Source organism: Thunnus thynnus, chromosome 10 (genome assembly GCF_963924715.1).
Source record: "Thunnus thynnus chromosome 10, fThuThy2.1, whole genome shotgun sequence".
In the NCBI taxonomy this organism is placed as follows: Eukaryota; Metazoa; Chordata; class Actinopteri; order Scombriformes; family Scombridae; genus Thunnus; species Thunnus thynnus.
The window spans coordinates 30,662,257-30,680,255 of NC_089526.1; the positions used below are offsets into that span (position 1 = coordinate 30,662,257).

The 17,999-nt window shown below is 39.4% G+C and overlaps 1 protein-coding gene across 1 annotated transcript in view; it reads right to left on the reverse strand.

Annotated features, from left to right (window-relative positions):
- The window catches only part of znrf2b (zinc and ring finger 2b), a 37,566-nt gene that overhangs the window by 8,299 nt on the left and 11,268 nt on the right, over window positions 1-17,999 (reverse strand). The window contains exon 2 of the mRNA XM_067602481.1: window positions 4,545-4,640. Within this exon, the coding sequence (XP_067458582.1) occupies window positions 4,545-4,640 (96 nt within the window). The remainder of the gene's footprint in view (window positions 1-4,544; window positions 4,641-17,999) is intronic.

Sequence of the window (17,999 nt, forward strand, 5' to 3'; positions counted from 1 at the left end):
ATATCTATCAATAGAAAATATTGATCAATGTGATGTTGCTTGTAAATGGTCAGACTACTGGTAAATTACACATGCTGGTGTGTGTGTGTGTTTTATAGTAGAGGGCTGTCCTTGTACAGCTAAAAGCAAACAACTGAGAGGTGCATAAACATGCTGATTAAAGATCTTTAAGGTCATGTCTCTCTCTCTCTCTCTCTCTCTGTATGTGTGTGTGTGTGTGTAGTAGAGAGAGGGAAAGCCTAAGAGGCTGATTATCTTGTTAGAATGGCCATAAACACCACAGTGCAGCTGTGATCACTGGGCTCAGTGACCATGATGTAAGAACACACACACACATGCGCACACACACATACACACACATACACTGTCATGAACTGTGTTTCCAGTAAACTCTTATCTTTACACCATCTTCCCCTGTTGAAAAGCAGTTTCAAGGTGAGACTGGGTTCCTGTCTTACAGGAGGACTATATAGCCACAAACTCACATATGACAAGAAATACGTTTTTAAAAATAACAAATTAAAGAGTAACGAGCCACAAACTCATAAACCCATGACTACTCTCATTAATATCCATGCTGATATTTACAGTCCAACTGAAACTGTCAGCTACAGCAACACACTGTATCTGCTCTGTAAATCACTTGTCCTGTCTTCTCCTTTGAGAATAAAGTCAGAAACCAGGGAGAAACTGATATTTTTTGGTTGCATGATGGTGCCCCCCTAATTTTGCATTCATTCCCCCCGCCCCTTATTTGATAAATAAATAAATAAATAAAATAAAATAAAATATATATATACATACATATTAAAAAAGTTGACATTATTTTTGACAGCAAAAAGGGATGACTACATGTTAAGTTCAGGCTACCATTAAACAAGATGTACGTCATTACATGATTATCTACATACAGATTATAATGCACATTCAGAGGCTTAACAAACATTACTTTAAAACAACGGGTTGTAAAAGGCAAGTCTCTTATTTTGGAATTTAAGACCCCATTTACTCAGCATTAACATGTGTTCTGTATCTGGATGTCTTGTCTGGTTAAAGAGAAGCATGTGTTAATGCGTTAAGTGTAAATGAATACATTGAGATGAACGCGATAGGCTTAGTCAGGCCAAATCAAGTTAATAAGAGCACTTATTAATATCAGGTGTAAATATAAAGGCCTGTGACTGGATATCTATTTATGCAGACCGGATATAGATTACAAGGCTACATCATGCCAGAGAATAAATATCAACAGAGGGTTGATCCTCTGGGAAGCATGAATGTCCTCAACATATATTATAGAAATGCAGCTGTAAGTTTTGGAAACACCTTGTCATGGACCAGAGTGTTGGTCAATGTTTAGCTAAGGTTAGACCAAATGTCAGGATGGTCATCATGCGTAGTCCTCTAAGGGCAAAGAACCAAATTTAAGTAGCTGAGATAATTTACCACTAGTGGAGCAAAGAGACATTTTCATACATTCCAGGATACAATGTAATGGAAAAAGATCTTGCAAGGCAGATGAGGGCGAGAAGGCTTTCTGCAGACATGGCCGACTGAAACCTAAACACACACCCACTCTTAAAACTAGCAAGCTTTGTGAGCCCGGCCCCTGGATTTAACAGTATCTGTGAGGAAGCGCAGTGCCTTTAAAGACTGTGTCAGTGGTTTTTTTACTGCTTTGCTGACTGGTGCTCTCCATACTGTAGGGAAGTGATCAAACAATGATCATCATATGACTGGAGGACAGGATGTCAGAGAGGAATCTGGCCCAGATGAACAGGAAGTCAACTTACTCAAAGAGGAACTCCACTTGTCCCCGGAAACATTCAGCTGAAAGGGAAATGTGCAGGAAAGTGTGTATATAATATCTATATATATGTTTGAGTATGTGTGTGTGTGTGTTGGTGTCCAGAGCACTGAGATAATAACTTCAACACATGTTTTTTGTCAAACTAAGACATGACATGAACACACCAGAGATGCAGTACTCATTTTCTTTGATGGTTTCTAGTCAAGAAGAAGGTTGTTAAACTTCACTGCTGTCATGTCTCTGTGCAGACACACGCAGTAAAAGTAGGTCATGCATGCTGAGAAGGAAACGCAGGATGAGGTGATTTGTAATGAATAATCTTACAACAGAATCACCAAAAGTCTCATCAGATCCGAAGCACAGGAAGAGGTTAGGCTTGTGATGTATTTGTTTTTCACTCTAATATATTTTTAGTCTTCTGCGTTGTGTAATTTTTGGGGTTTGTGACGCTAAAAGCAATTTATCTGTTTTTAAACATCATTGATGGAGTAGGCTACAGCGTAGCTATGATGTAAGCATGCATCAGAGGGGGAGACAAAAGTCCAGCACTCCAGCTTTAAGTTTAGTTGGTAAGTACACACTCAATATATCTAGGTTCATATGTAGTTCTTAATTTGCAAAAATTCTTAATAAAGTAGATTCTTAACAATTCTTTGACTGACAAGAGAAAACGTTTCGTCAAGTAGTTTGTGTGTCAATGATTTATTAGCAGTTGTTTCTTAAAAAACCCAACTGAGTCAACTTATCACTTTTTTCCATTTTTGTGCCAATTTGTCCAAAATTACACCATCTTTTCTGTGAAATATCCTAAAAATTAACCTTTAAATACCTGTAAATTACTCCAGTAAATTTGTATAAAATTGAAGTAAAGCGTTACCAAAAAGTGTATCCACTAGTGGGCAGGTCAGTGTCAATCATCCCTGACTGACACCAGCATTGAGAACTTCCAATGTACACATAAATAAACATGGTTTTAAATTTGACTTCTTTCAATCTAAAAATCATGTTTAATTATGTTTTAGATTTAGACAAACATAATTTGTTTGAATGAATTCAAACACAATCCATGTAGTCAATCCTAAACTACGCTGTGTTGTGGTCACACTGGATTTCACTCCCCATTCATTCTGTGAGGAACAGAGTGAGACATATTCACTGCTGGTCAGAGAAGGTGGGATGCTGCTGGGCTGCAGTGAATGTAAGGTCAATAATAGAGGGTCATGACGACATGTTTCAACTTGTGCAATATTGTTTTTAGCTGGCCACACTAGCTCCAGCAGTTTCCTGTCCTGCACTCAATTAACAGTAACCGAAATCTGGTCGGACAGTAGTGACCAGTTGTGTTTTACAAAGCCAGCATTTTAGAAGCACATCTAGCTGGAGACCCTGTTGACAGACCTGATAACGGATCGAAGATTCAATTATTTCTTACGCTCAAGGTAGTTCAATTTTGAATAGAAAGCGACAGCCCAACAAACTGCCCACACTGTTCAAGGGTTTTATTGCATTTTGTGGACATGTAGCTTTACCAACCCAAGCCCCCAGTGGCCAGAGTGGGACTCCTTGGACCATCCAGTCCAGTTCTCTTAAACCATCCATGACACAACCAATGTGGGGAATCAAAGCAAGTATATCCCCATTTTAGAGTGAGCAAGGCACAATCTATCTGTAAAACTGAACACACTGCTGATTACCTCTGTGTTTACTGAGACAGACCCATCGATGCATCTGTATGGCTGATAACATCAGCAGACTTCAGCTGATCACAGATAGATCTTTACCAATTTATATCTTGACTGATACCTAAAAAGTAAATGCGGAAAAGAAATACCAAAACTATATCTGACATAACACAGTAACCAAGTTTATATAACTGTAAAATGTTCTGCTCAATACTGTACAGATGTTAGTCACAAGTCTCTAATTACCAAATCTTTAAGAAAAAATGCTTGTTTTGTTTATACCATAGCTTTATGTTGAAAGAGGAATATCAGCAAATATTGTTACCAGAATTTTAAAACTCTCAAAAATCCACATTTCACATGTCTGACTGGAGGAATCATTCTGCAGGTGTGGGGCCATCTGACTCAGCAGTCTGTAAACTCGGCAAGAACACCTGATTGTGTCCAATGCAGCGTGTAAATGTAATGTGATCTCTGTAATTATACTTTAATAGAGGGAACAACCAAAAACACTTTGCAGAGCTATAAAATGTCCCCAGATCACATTAACCATTAAATTTGACATGAGAGATCATTTACAAATAGGAGAAGCATCCCCCCCTGCAATATTACAGTTTAGAAGTTTTGAGATGACACAAGATTTGACAGGGAAGCAGACTGCAAACACAGGATCAAGTTACATAACCATAGAGCTGTGATAGTCTACTTTCATGGGGAAGTTAGTCATATTTTGAACAAGATGATTATGAATGTTAGAAGGAAGTGAGTGTAATTGTCAACTTTTATCATTTGATGTGATTTTTTCAGTATGACAGCACTTTTTTTATTTTGCACACTATCATAGTCCAGTCCACACAATTTCCAGTTATTTTGTTTGTCCCTGTTTATGTTCTAGTTTGATTTGCTTACTGACTGTGCTGCAGCTAAGAAGTTTTCCCACAAGCAGAGTTATTCTTATATATATATATATAAGTATATATAAGTATTGTTGACCAGGCTTGTATGGTCTTGCCATCTATTTGTAGAGTTTAAAAAGAAGCGGTCAGTCTTACCGTTATATGTGACTCTGGGTTTGGTTAAACACAGGACCAGGTGAAGATCCATCTCATCTGAGGACACAAACTTGGAGCACACAGGGCACTTGAAGCCTAGAGGGACGGAAGAGAGACAAAGCAATGAATAAAGGAATAATCAGCGGACAATAAGAGATGATCAACAGTTTCAAAGGCTGAAACGACAATAAAAAGGCTGAACAGTGAGTTCTCAAGTTCATTTTTATCCCCCTCTCTCCTCAGCACCAGTTGCTCTGTGTTTGGTGTTTTTACCCAGCATTCCCACTGGTCACCAGTACTTTGAAGGTGGTGCTTTCTCCCGTTTCTTTCTTACATCAGTACGCTAGAAACTGCTGGTGACTCAGATCTTCTATTTTATTTCCAACAAATCTGAAACAAATCACTACCTGAGGAGGAAACACCAAGCAGTATGTTTAAAATTTGACCTTTTCTTATCTTATTGTATACCTTTCAAGTTTTTTTTGGCCACTTGGTGGCAGCAGAAACAAGCAAGTAAACAGTACAATGACTTATTATCACCTTGTTAAGTTGATATGGTGAACTTGTTGGCAAACTGTTGCTAACTTTACACATCCAGCAGACACGGAGCAACATTCACTCTCCTTTTAGCTCTGTTTTGGTTTCCACCAACTCCTGAGAAAACTACATGGAACTTGTGCAACCAAGAACTGATGAATGCTGTTAGACTGAACCAAAACATTAAAGCAGCAGGCTGTAAAACCAAAACAATGAGCTGAAAGACGCTAAAATGCTCCATATAGCTGAAGAGAAACTGCAGAATGGGGTGATAATTCTCTGTGGGGTTGTCACTACAGACAGCACCTTTTTTTATTACATATAGTAATTTCATCTATTGATAATATAAAATGTTGATTAGTTTTTCCATTTATTTTTATTATTGTTGGGTTTTAGTTGTTCTTCGATGTAACTTGATTTATGAGCGCTCTACAAATAAAGATTATTATTACCATCACTATTGACAGTTCATGTAATTGGATTGTATTACTACTAAATTTCATCAGACAGTGACAGCAAAGCATGTGAATGTGACTGTTTACTGCTGATTTCTCTGATGCACTGACCTATTTGCAGTAGAAGAACAAAAATCTCCTTTTCTTCATATTAAATATAGTAAGTGTCAGACATGAAATACCAGTGGGGACATGTGCACGGAATAGTAACGACACAAGTGTGCACACACACAAAAACAGATGCTGCTTTCCGGCTGTGGGTTAAATCACTATTCCATTGTATCAATCAATGATGTAAGTATAAAAACAGACTTATTTATATGAGATGGTCACAGATAATTATTATGAAACACATTATCGTCCCTAAATGTTTCCAGCTACACCTCCCTCTCCAATTATCCCTTTGTTTCAATCTCCATCACAATTATGTTGTCACAATCTCTGACACGATAGAAAATCCCTCAGCTTCCACTGACATCACTGTGTCCTCTGCTTCAGATTACCCTCACGGGAACCCTCGCCCATCATCCATGAGCTGTTAGCAAACTAGTTCTGCAGCAGGGGGCAGAGTGGCATGTATCACTGACAGGTGACTGTCATCACATGTAAATGTGTGCGTGCTGTGTGCGCAGCTTTCTACAATGGTCAAATCTGTCAACATGCTGGGATACTGATGGGATAAATATAGTGCAGCCAGAAGCAGGCTCTCTACTGCTTTGTCTAACCTATGAACACACACACACACACACAGCTGATGCATCTGCTGACAATTAGGAATGTGTAGTCTAGGTGTATTTATTTGAAAGAGAGATGAGGATGAATCGCAGCTCTGCACGACTCCACAAGTCATTCTGAAAAATGCTAAAAGCCAAAGCTGCACACTGCCTGTGAGGCTGTCATGACTCATCCTGTAAACTGTTTGGGATGCTCTCTCCAGGAAATTAAATTGCTGGGTGTGTGTGTCCTCATGCATTTCTGTCTGAGCTCATACCTGCTCTTGGCAGCGTTAAAACTCTGACAGTATATTTCTCTGAGCGCAGGCTGGAATATGTAAACACAAATGACTTAAGTGTTATTTAAGCCTGGAGCAATGTATGTCTTTCAGTTTCCTTTATGCCCAACAGCAAACTCTGCTCCTCTGTGGGGGATTCATATCTACAGCAACAATGAAAACAAATGGTGAATTAAAACAACTAAGTAGCATGGTCTGAAACATCTGCTGCCTCCAGGCCAACAATGAATCTGGTAAATTTCCCGAAACAACACAGAAGAAAGGTGGACAAACAAAAACAACAACAACAAAAAAATCTAATGAGGATGTTAAAAATCACAATGCTCTGATGAAGGCCTGTAGACAGAGAGGAACGCATCCCTTCTGACTGCTTATACTTCAAGTAAGAAGAGGAAGGACAAAAGAGGAAGAGCTGTAAGCATGTCACTGTTTTCATAAGAAAACCTCAAAATGCCAGTTTGGATGGTTTTCATGGTATCAGGGTCACATGCTTTCCTGTTGTTTGAGGAAATTGTCTGACCACAGTGTCTTATGAAATTCTTTCAAAACCCAATTTCTTTTTATCAGGTAGCCAGCCTTTGGTTTCTGCGTCGGACACCCGACAGTTATTATATTGTATTGTCTTATATCATATTATAATTGTATTGTATTTCCTTATATCATATTATAAGACAATACAATGCAGGTGGGATCCTCTGTTGCCACTGGACTGGACAAGAAGGGCATAGCGTCATGACAAAAAGGAAAATGTGGACATAGTGTGGTCATGGCGGTTGCTTGGCACCGGCTGCGGTTGTCTCGTCTATAGCGGCAATATTGCAGTTATTGCTACAGCCCTAATTCCAGCTTCTTAAATGTGAATATTTCCTGGTTTCTTTAGTCCTGTATGACAGTAAACTGAGTAACAAGACATTTGAGGACGTCACCTTGGACTGTTAGAAACAATGATCGACATTTTTCACCATTTTCTGACGTTTTTTGGACCGAACAACTAATAAGTTAATTGAGAAAATGATCAAAAGATGAATCAATAATGAAAATAATCATTGGTTGCAGCTCTAGTTTACTGTCATATATGATAATGAAAAGCTGTTGCACTTTCGCTTGAAAAAAATAGTCGATTATCGAAATAGATGCTGATTAATTTGATCTGAACATTCCTACTGAATTAAAACTGTAATCTCTCTGCACTGATATGAATGGCTGAATAAACAATAAATATAAGTATTAAATATGCTGAGATTCAAAGTTCACTCTTGAAACAGTAATGGGCAATGCCATCCGCTGAGGAAGACTGTGTGATAACAGTGAAAGCTCCATAAACCTACTAAGTGGCCCTTGTGGTGAGATTATGAGTAAATCTGTTGCCTCCTACAAATGCTGCAGTGATGTTGCAGAAAATCTGAACAAAGTCAAAGTTTTGAGTGTCCTCTCAAACTCTTTCAGGGCTGTTTGGATTTGATGTATTGTATCAGCATCAAATTTGAACAGTTGATAGCACCACTGCAACACCTGTCACACTTAAATGATATTCCCTGCAGTATTTTTACCATCAATTTTATGATCGAAAGGAGACTTGGCTGTAGAATAAATGACCAAAGTAATCATGTTTATATTGCAGTGATGGTGGTGGTGGTTTTGCAGGAGAAATGTCTTTGCTAGATGTGTGTGACTGAAAAGGAGAAGATAACTGCGGCTTCTTCTTCACCTTGCTTAATGTTGTCTTCACTCTTCAGCATCTCCACCACTATTAGAGACATGCAGGAGAAAAAACACAGTCCTGGTATCTCTCTAACCACTGTAGCCCTGACATGCTGTCAGCTACAACAGCGGAAGTGTTACTACGCCACAATCCCTGAACACACACACACACACACACACACATAAATCCCCCTTTAGTGTGCTGTCTAATTATTTGTAAGTCTGGTTTCCATAAAACTCTAAAACGGTGGAGAAGCCTAAATAAAATAGAGTGGGAAAGCTGCAGACTTATTTAAACATCGTGATCATTGTGCCGCAGAGTGGGAGATGTGACTGAATGCTAAAATGTGAGTTTTGACTTTTAAATATAGTGGCCCTGGGCCAGTCTGTGTAGTTTTAAAAATGTCACCAACATCTGATCAGTGGAGTCTGAAATGTCGTGCGTTCCGGACGAATAAACAAAAAGACCAAAATGTGTGTATGTGTGCATGCCTGTGTTGTGTCTGAGGCTGAGTGTAGAGAGTTTTTTTTATATAAACCCTCTACTGTCACCCTGATGAACCATGCTGGCAAAAAGCCTCGCAGGTCACATAGAAGAATAAAAAGCTAGATGAGTGTTTGTGATGCAGACTACTGAGGAATCTGTCCTCTATGGAGGAAGTTGCAAAATGTGATACTGTTAAATAGAATATCTCCAGCATAATGACATTTATAGTCTGTATCCTCACATCACGAGTATGAAAGTTACTGACAGTCAGTTTCATGTTCCAAAAGAACACAAACACTAGTGGCTCTGGGATTTCTGGCGACCACAGAATCAAACCATTGAGAGTCTGCTGAAACAGTATGGGAGCTTGGTGAAGACAGACACAGATATGAGGACTGACGTTCATGTAGCTCTGTTCAGACTACACTGGATGTGTGCCTACAGCTCACGCAGTCACACATTTTGGGCTGCACACAGTGGCAGATGACAAATTTTACATCACATGTAACCTGCCGTCTCTGGTTGAAAGTTTCAAGCCTGTTTCACCTCTGATCACACACCCATATCACTGATGGCTGTGTTGGATGTGGGCAGAAGTGTGCACCTGTTACCACACCTCACAGTGATGTCACAGGGTCCTAGAGTATACCTTGTCTGATACCTAAAATGCTGATGAGACAGAGAAAGTGAAGAGTGAATAGGCTGTTTCTGATAGCTGATGTATTTGTCCTCTGATCCAGTCCAAGAGGAAACTCCAGGGGTCAAGTTCAACCCAGGACACGCTGGAGGGACTACATCACGCAGCTGGCCTAGTAGTGCCTGACCACAACAACCCCACAAACCACCACTGAGCTGAATCAGAACTTTAAACTTTAAATGTTACTTCACGTCATTCTTCTGAAAACATGACAAGAAACCTATCTGGATGTGTTGGATGGGTTAAAATCAATTTAACTACACATAGAGCAGTAGTTTATGGAATACTTTTCACTTCAGGCAACTCCAGCACATACACCAGCACTAACTGGAAATCACCTCTTTCCTCCTATTTTGTATTCTGTGAGACACAAACTAAAAGTCTTCCTGAAGGAGCTGTGGGCTATGCAACAGCTACTTGGCTTCAAACCTTTACACACTGTCAACCAGAATTCCTCAGTTTTCACTGTATAAGCACCATCTCTCTGCTCTCCATCTAATCTCCTGTTTGGAGAGCATCCAGTGGTACCGTGTACATTATCCACAGTCCTTAACTCAGCTCTCCTCCGGCCCCTGAATCAGCACATTTCGGAGCTAATAAATGGGATTTATGAGACATGATTTTATCGATTATCCACCGGCCTGGCTGCACCTCTCCCATTCTCCTGCTCTGTGTATCACACACAAACACATACATGCATAATGCATGAACACAGGCACTTGGAATCACTTTAATTCTCACTTAATTTAAAATAAAGCAGGCAAACGCAGAGGAAATGTTGGGCACTGGCTGGGATAAGGAGTAGGCAGGTCTTTCAGAGGGCGGGCATCAATCTGGACTTCTCTTTCTGCAGTTTCATAACTGAGGGCATCAGCAAGAGGAAACAAGGAGAACTGAGTCACAAGGTAAGACAAAAGAAATTTCAACATCATGAATATTTTTAGGTAGTTCCGATGAATTATAATTTTGGTGTTTTGAACCTAACTTTGATTTATTATATTCCATGCACCACCAGTAGAAATCAAACATAGATTTTCTTATAAATGAAGCCATTGGTCTGTGTTGGGTTATGCTCTAGTATATGGTTTCATATTGGATACAGTTCCAGTTTGGCAAAATACCTTTTTCACTAAGCTTAATTCAGACATTTGCAAGAAAGGTGCAGATGAAATGCCTCTTGTCCTCTTCAAGGACTCCTCCAGGTTGCTTTTTAAGGTGTCTGGGCACGACTGACCAAGAGGAAACTAGATGTGATGCACTGCAGGTGAACTGTTCAATACTGTGGAGGACATCTATGAATGAAAACCGATCCTGATGGTTTATATTTCAACTACTGAGACACACTAATGACACTTACTGCTTCATGTCTGATACCTAAAATAGATTTTCTACATAGATTTTCTATAAATGAAATCTTTGGTCTGTGTAGGGTTATTTACATAATAATAATAATAATGTAGCTGCAGCTACTAAATTTGACACATCTTTAAGTTGATAAACTTAACTTATTGAAATTATATGAATGGAAGTTTCACTGGGAAAATGTGACTGGAAATGGACACGCTATATTTTCCTCCATAGTAAACAAATCCAGATTTCAGACACTCAGTAAACATCATCATTTTGCATCATCACTGTCTGCTGTAGAGTCACACTACCGTAATTTTTGCATCTATAAAATCTTTAAATTGCATTGTGGGATTGTTGCCATGGACACTACTTTTTTTGTTCCATTGTGGAATTTTTAGGGGCACTGTATATGTATATAGTATATATATATACACACATATTTACACTAGCAGCACTAGCAGGCAGAAGTTGACAAAACACAGCAGAGTACAGTAATGAAGGAATCTGCATTTAATAAGCTTTATTTTAGTCGATACCAATCCTTTCAAATATGCCTACATCAGCATACAGACCCGCATACGGCTCTCATCCCTCTCTTTTATTAACAAAGATCAATAAACAGTACATTCAGGTGGCAGCCTTCTCATCTCTGCTGGCACTGACTGTCACTTTCTTAGTTTGAAATGACACCTTTGATCACCTGCAGCAGATTATATCAGCTGTAGGTAATAAATAATAATTCTGCAAGTAACTGGCCTTGAAATGAAATTCAGCTAGGCTATGTCTAGTGTTGTGCTCTTTATAAGCCAGTGTCTGCGCTCAGTTTATTTATGGACTGGATTGATTATGAGGTAAAAGAAGCACCACTCTGTAACATCACTCTACAATCATGACTGGACTTAACGTTTGTAGTTTAACAGGATCAGCAGAGAAGTGAGTCTACTCTGGTGGAACAATCTAAGTGATGCTGTCAAATCAGTTTCAGTAGTCAGAATCCCTCAGTTAAACTTTTATGCATGCAATAAATACACCTTAAGCTTATCAACTAAATAGTGTTTTTTTAAGTAATAGTTGTCAATCAGGATCATCAGTATTGGGAGCAAGAAGCTCATAAAAAATCACCAGTAAAAACTGTATTCTCTGTAGACACAGTCTTTGAGTTTTAGTTATTTATAACTTAACTTACTTACAAATGTGAAAAAACTCAGCCTAAACTGATTTGATAAAGGATTTTAAACAATTCAGATTTGGTACGTAGATTTGGATTTGTGATTGGATAAAATGCTATGGTCCCGTTCCTTGGTCTGTGTCAGACAACTAGAGGCAGAAGAGCTGAGTGGATACTGGAGATAACTCAGGGTCACCCTATTGATATCAGAGCTGAGATACAGTTGGTCTGTAGATGCATGTATAATTCATATTGCTGCCATCTGCACTCCAAGGGACTAGGAAAGGGTAAAAAAAAGGGAGTAGGGTGAAAAAAGAACAGAAGGGAGGGGGGCTGGAGAGGGCGGGGAAAAGAGGGGTATAAATAAATATGCTTTCGCCTGCTGGGAAAATGGCTTTAAGTGGGGTAAATGATGAGAGGCTTTCCTCCTGTCAAGCTAATGTAACACTACCTTCTACCTATGTCTGGTGGTGTGTCTCCCCATCTCTCTCTCAGTAAATATTAGCATCACACACAAACACAGAGCACCAGGAGGCAGCAGTGGCAAGATCAAACTATCCCAGTCAGGTCCCAGTATGGTGATCTAGAAAAAAAAACACCTTCAAATTCAGTCCAACACTGTCACATCACAAATGACCAGAGAGAAACAGCATACATCATAAACTTTACAAATATCGTATTTCTAGTGCACTGGATTACATTATGTTGAGTTGGTGGTCTTTTTAATTGTGGCCATCCGCTGCCAACCTCTAAGCAGCAAGTTGATTTTTAGGTCACAGAGTTAAAGAAGAGTTAAAGACATGGTTTTTTGGGGGAAATTTAAAGTTCAACATTTTGGGAAATATTTGCTTTTTTCCCAAGAGTGAGATGAGATCAATGCCACTCTCATGTCTGGCTTAAGAATGTGGTTAGCCTAGCTTAGCATAAAGAGTGGAAACAAGTGGAAACAGCTAGCCTGGTAATATGGTGTATCTAGTTTATTCTAGTTTCTATTTGAGGTTAGATTAGACAGTTTGTGGTTTTAGGGGGAGTTAAGTGCTGTCATAAAAGTGCTGGGCAGACGGATGAAAATTTTTTCTTGTTTTTCGTCACGGCCAAGAAACATCTACCACGGCTGGAGGCTGAAGCCAATGTGGAGGTACCTTAAACTGACTCCCATTCAAAAAGCCTCAACGTCTCTCTAGAAATACTAAGTTAATCATTTTTTCTCCATTAATAAGATTTGAAGACGTATAGCTGATGGGCATTGATCACACTGAGTCAGACTATTGCTGCAATATTTCAGTAAGTTTAATGCTACTTAATTACAATTCCTGCCCCGTTTGTACAATTTAGGTAAAGTAACTTTCGTTAGCCCAAGTAAGCTGTGTTAGATCGGGTTCAAGGTAGCAAGGTGTGTTTCCAGAGTGTGAAAGGAAACACCTTTCACCTTTCCTTGGAAGGTCCTGGCTCCAAACGGAAAATTTCCCACTGACCATAAGCTGCAACTCTGTGCTTGAAACCAGCTCCAATGCAAACTAATGGGTGACGTCTCACCACGCTATGTCCATCTTTATATGCAGTCTATGGTTAAGCAATATGTGTACATGCTAGGTGTTTCCCTCCAGCTCTGTACTTAACACACAGACATTAGAGTGGTATCAATCATCTCATTTCAGTCTTAGGAAGAAAGCAAACAAGCATTTTCCCCAAATTGTTGAACTATTCCTTTAAAAGTAAATGCATTAAAAGTACAAAAAACTACAACTCAATTAGTTCAAAAGCTAGGCCTACTACGTGGAAAAAAAAAAAAAAAAAAAAGAAAAAAAAATTCTGACTTTGGTGCCCCCAGTTGTAGTACCAAAAAGGCATTTTGAAAGGCTATGAAAGGGCTGAAAGCAATATATGAAAAAGTGTATTCCATCAGAATAAGGTGAGAGATACTTTAAGCACCTAAACATTCTCTGGGCTTTTGGGGGGTTTCCACTCGCTCTGTGGTTAGTGACAGTGACAGTAAAGGTTCCACCAGGTGGTGTGTGCTGTTAATCATCTGCCTTCTTAACTTCAGCAGATGGATGACATTTCAGAAAAACAGCAGGGAGGGTTAAAAAATAAAAACAGACGGCTGGCAAACAAACCACAGGCTTTAAATGCTGCAGAGTGACTCTTCGTGTGGACGGGGCATGGTTGTACGAGTGTTGCCACAACAGGCACTGAGCACACTCACATACAGTAAACCTAGCATAGTTAGTTTGGAAAGTAAACTAACCGCAGCGTAGTACGTCTGGTCTTATCAGCAGGAGGGCTGTGCTAACGCTGTCTGCACTGAAACACAATGAAACAGTTGAAAGCAGCTGATTGTATGATAATCAGAAACTATGAGCAGCTGTGTCGGTCATAAATCACCACTCTACTCTCATTAACACTTTTATTCTCACTTACACACACATCACACTCCCTCACATATGCGACTATAGTAGACACAACAGTCATGTGTATGAGAAAGAGTTGCTGATAAGTTGGAGGTTTAATGTTCAAACTACCAAAAAAACAAACAATACAAAAAGTTATCTGTATGTCTATATAGATCTATTTTTTTACACACTGATGAGTTTGCAGTTGCTGACATCAGTGAATAAAGGCTCTGTACCACTAGCATTTACAACAGTAACATTTCAGACCACAATCATTTGCATCATGATGCAGCACCATGCATGGCCTTGAGGAGAGAAGGTGTGCGCAGTTATCCCCATTTGTATTATTAATTGTAGTGCCCTTCTTGGTGATGGAAAGCTTTTCACAAGTATAAACACTTTTGCATTTAGACCTTGATGGCTGCTAGAAAGCTTTGATTATGTAGCAGTGCTATTAAGAGATTCTAGTATTTGCATTAGAAGCTTAACTGTAACAAATCTTATTACAGCTCCAAGAAGTCTGGATGACAAAACAGTGAGTTTACTACCTGTGCTTGTTAAGCTGCCCTACTAATAAGAATTACTCAGTACTGATTCCAAAAAGTCCCAGCCTCTTTCTCCAAATACAAGGTGAATTTTCCTTCCTTAAATGTCTCAATGGCAACTCTTACTTTTAAAGAGGAATTTCACTGCTGTAAATATGATGATTTCTTAAAACTAGGTCATCTATGTAGTAGAAATGTGCAATTATTTTCAAAAATCGTGTCCTATGACTAGAGGACAATGAGAAGAAGGCTGTAAATTCCTTTATTGCTCTAAAGGGGAAAATCCTACAACAACCAGAATGCACTGCACACGGTCCCATCCAAGGCTACTGATGGTGTGTTTCAGAAGGCAGGTGGTGAATTTGTTTCCCAGCAGAGTGGTTGGTTAGCACAGACTAAGTTAGCCGTGATCAGCATTATATCTCTTTATTGAGGCTTATTTTCACTTACAAAACATTTTTCCTTATGGAGTCCAGTTATATTGTACCGGTATGCAAGGTTCATAACAACAAACAGCACGCTGGAGGTTGTTATGTGGATCACTGCAAACGAGAGCTGCACACAAGCCAGAATGCTGCCAGAGCAGTCAAAAACCCCTGAGTCTACAGTCTCCATTTCAGCTTGGTTTGGGAAACAATGTTGGATGAAGGGGTGAAAAACTACAAACGTGTCCAAGCCGCGTCATCTGGTTGACTTTTGCAGCTTTAATACAAGACAGAGGAAAGTTCATCATAGGGACTTGAAAATCGGTGAAGTCGTCCTTTAGTGTGTGTCCAGGTGAGACTTAAGATATGAGGTGTAAAATAAAGAATGTGTTGGTGATTGTTTGTATGACTGACAGCTGTCACAGCAAGCAGTGGTGGGATCTGCTTACTTGTCCCACTTTAGTCGACCCCCAAGAAGACAAAAGCAAATCTAAGCTTCGAAACACCCCTTCAGAAACCTGAAGCAGCTGGTACGTCCATGCTGCAACACACATCTGCTGCAGTATTCAAATGAAGGGACTGCGCAGGTGAGATTGAGCAGGTTAGGTAGTCACTGGCTTATCTCATCAAGGCAGATTTCAGCTAACCTGCAGTGACTCAGCCACTAACACCAGCATGGCTCAGCTTCACGGTGCATGATATCCTGTAACGTCACACTGACCTGTTGGGACATTTCTCCAGTAAGACCCAGTGTTCTTTTTCTCAGCAGGTTTCAGATCGCCGCGTCCTTGTTCATGCATAATGACAGCTTGCTAAAGTAAAAAACTGTCGGACAGCGCGGTGTCTCTTCACTAGCCTCTTTTGCAGGCTGCAGTCTGGCTTTGGCTCTATGCAGAAAACAGACGAGCAACAAATCCATCTGTGCTTTACAGATGGACAACATCCACCAGCTTCTTTGAACAGCCTCGGCCTCCTGCTGGGTTTCATCAAAAAGGAGTGAAATAATTCAGCTACCGTCGGGAAAAAGACAGACACACAGCTCATACCAAATGTTTTGTCTACAGTACCCTTCATCAGTGATGGCACAGGCATTGTCACAGCTTGATCTCATGGGAAATTCAAACGTAAATGAAAAAATGCTTTTTGTCACTGTATTTATGAAACATTGTGGAATGTGGAACTTCCACCTGAGCAGCTTTGCAGAACTATAACTTCAGTTAGTCTCTGTAATATTTTTGTATTATCACATACCAATAAGTACATACATGTATTATATTGTATTAAATGCCTGTACACACCTGTGTCTATGTAGATTAATTGTATTATTTCCAATACTCACCTATACAGTCCCATTGATGCAGTTTACAATACACAGTATATAAAGTATTGACTTAACGTCAAGGTAAAGCATATTACTGGTCACGCAGTCACAAGTTCATCTGCACATACTTGCAAAATAGAAAGTGCTGGAAGCTGGAGATAACCGTTAACATGCCAGCCAGCCAGAGACATGGTAGTAGCAGTCAGTCACAGTAGCTTTCAAAGCTAACTGGCATTCTAACTGCCAAGCTAGCTAGCTAAGTTGCCGACCATGCAACTAAGTTTATAGTTTCTTCAAGATACATGCTAGTACAGCTGACTGCTGTTTCATAACTGTCTGCAAACCATGCCTCTTTTGTGGAGCAGTTTATAGTCTGTCAGAGCAGGGTTATATATAGTACAAGTGTCTGGTGTGACTACGGTGTCAAGACGTCCTGGTTTGTCCAGAATTGTCTCGGATTCAAGCTGGGTGTCCCGAGTCCCGACAGATATCTGTAAAACACTAAAATGTCCTGGTTTTCAACAGTCACTACCAAATTGTCCCAGTTTTCATGATAATTCAAATAATAGTTATAATATGATACTTGTTTTCAGCGCTAACATAGGTGTTTATCATGTTCTGTCCCACTGTCTAAAGAGCTCCAGGAGGCTTACTCCTGCCAGAAAAAGAAAGCTCCAGAAAAGAAACTCTAACTAAGAAGAAAGACTAAAAAGCTTAAAGTACCCGACCGATTTACTGTTTTGACGTTCTAATCTTTCTAAACTCACGACCAGCTTATGACATAGCGTTGTGAAGATGTAAGTTAAAGTTATTTTCATGTTATAGCCTATGAAGTTGTTTATAGACCACAAAGAGATTTGTACCTTGTTCTGTTTAAAAAAAAAAAAAGCTGGCAGAGAATGTGTCACACTGACAAATACTAATAATTGGTAGATTTTGGGAGAAAAAACATATTTTTTCGTCTGCTGAGGTGCTGTTCATGGTGTTGAAATGTGCACTCAGTAGGTGTGCTAAGTACTGAAATAACTGTCCCCCATCCTGATGAAAACAATTACTTAAGGCCAGTAGCCTTAAGTAAAAAGGCTACTGGTTTGGGGTTTTGAAAATATGGTCATCCTATGTGTGACACAGCTAATAAGCTGTGATAGCTTCCTGTGTTTTGGACTCTCTGACTTTCTGTTCCCTAAAAGATCAGCACTGTCAAGACATTTTGCAAATGGTGCAAATTCCAAATGTTGAAGTTTAATTAAGAATTAAATTTCCCAAAATACAGAATTAAAGCATTCACAATTTTTCAAGTCTGTCTTAAAACAACAGTCAAGAGACCAAATGAACATTGAAACATGTTTTTCTTGTTGTAATCA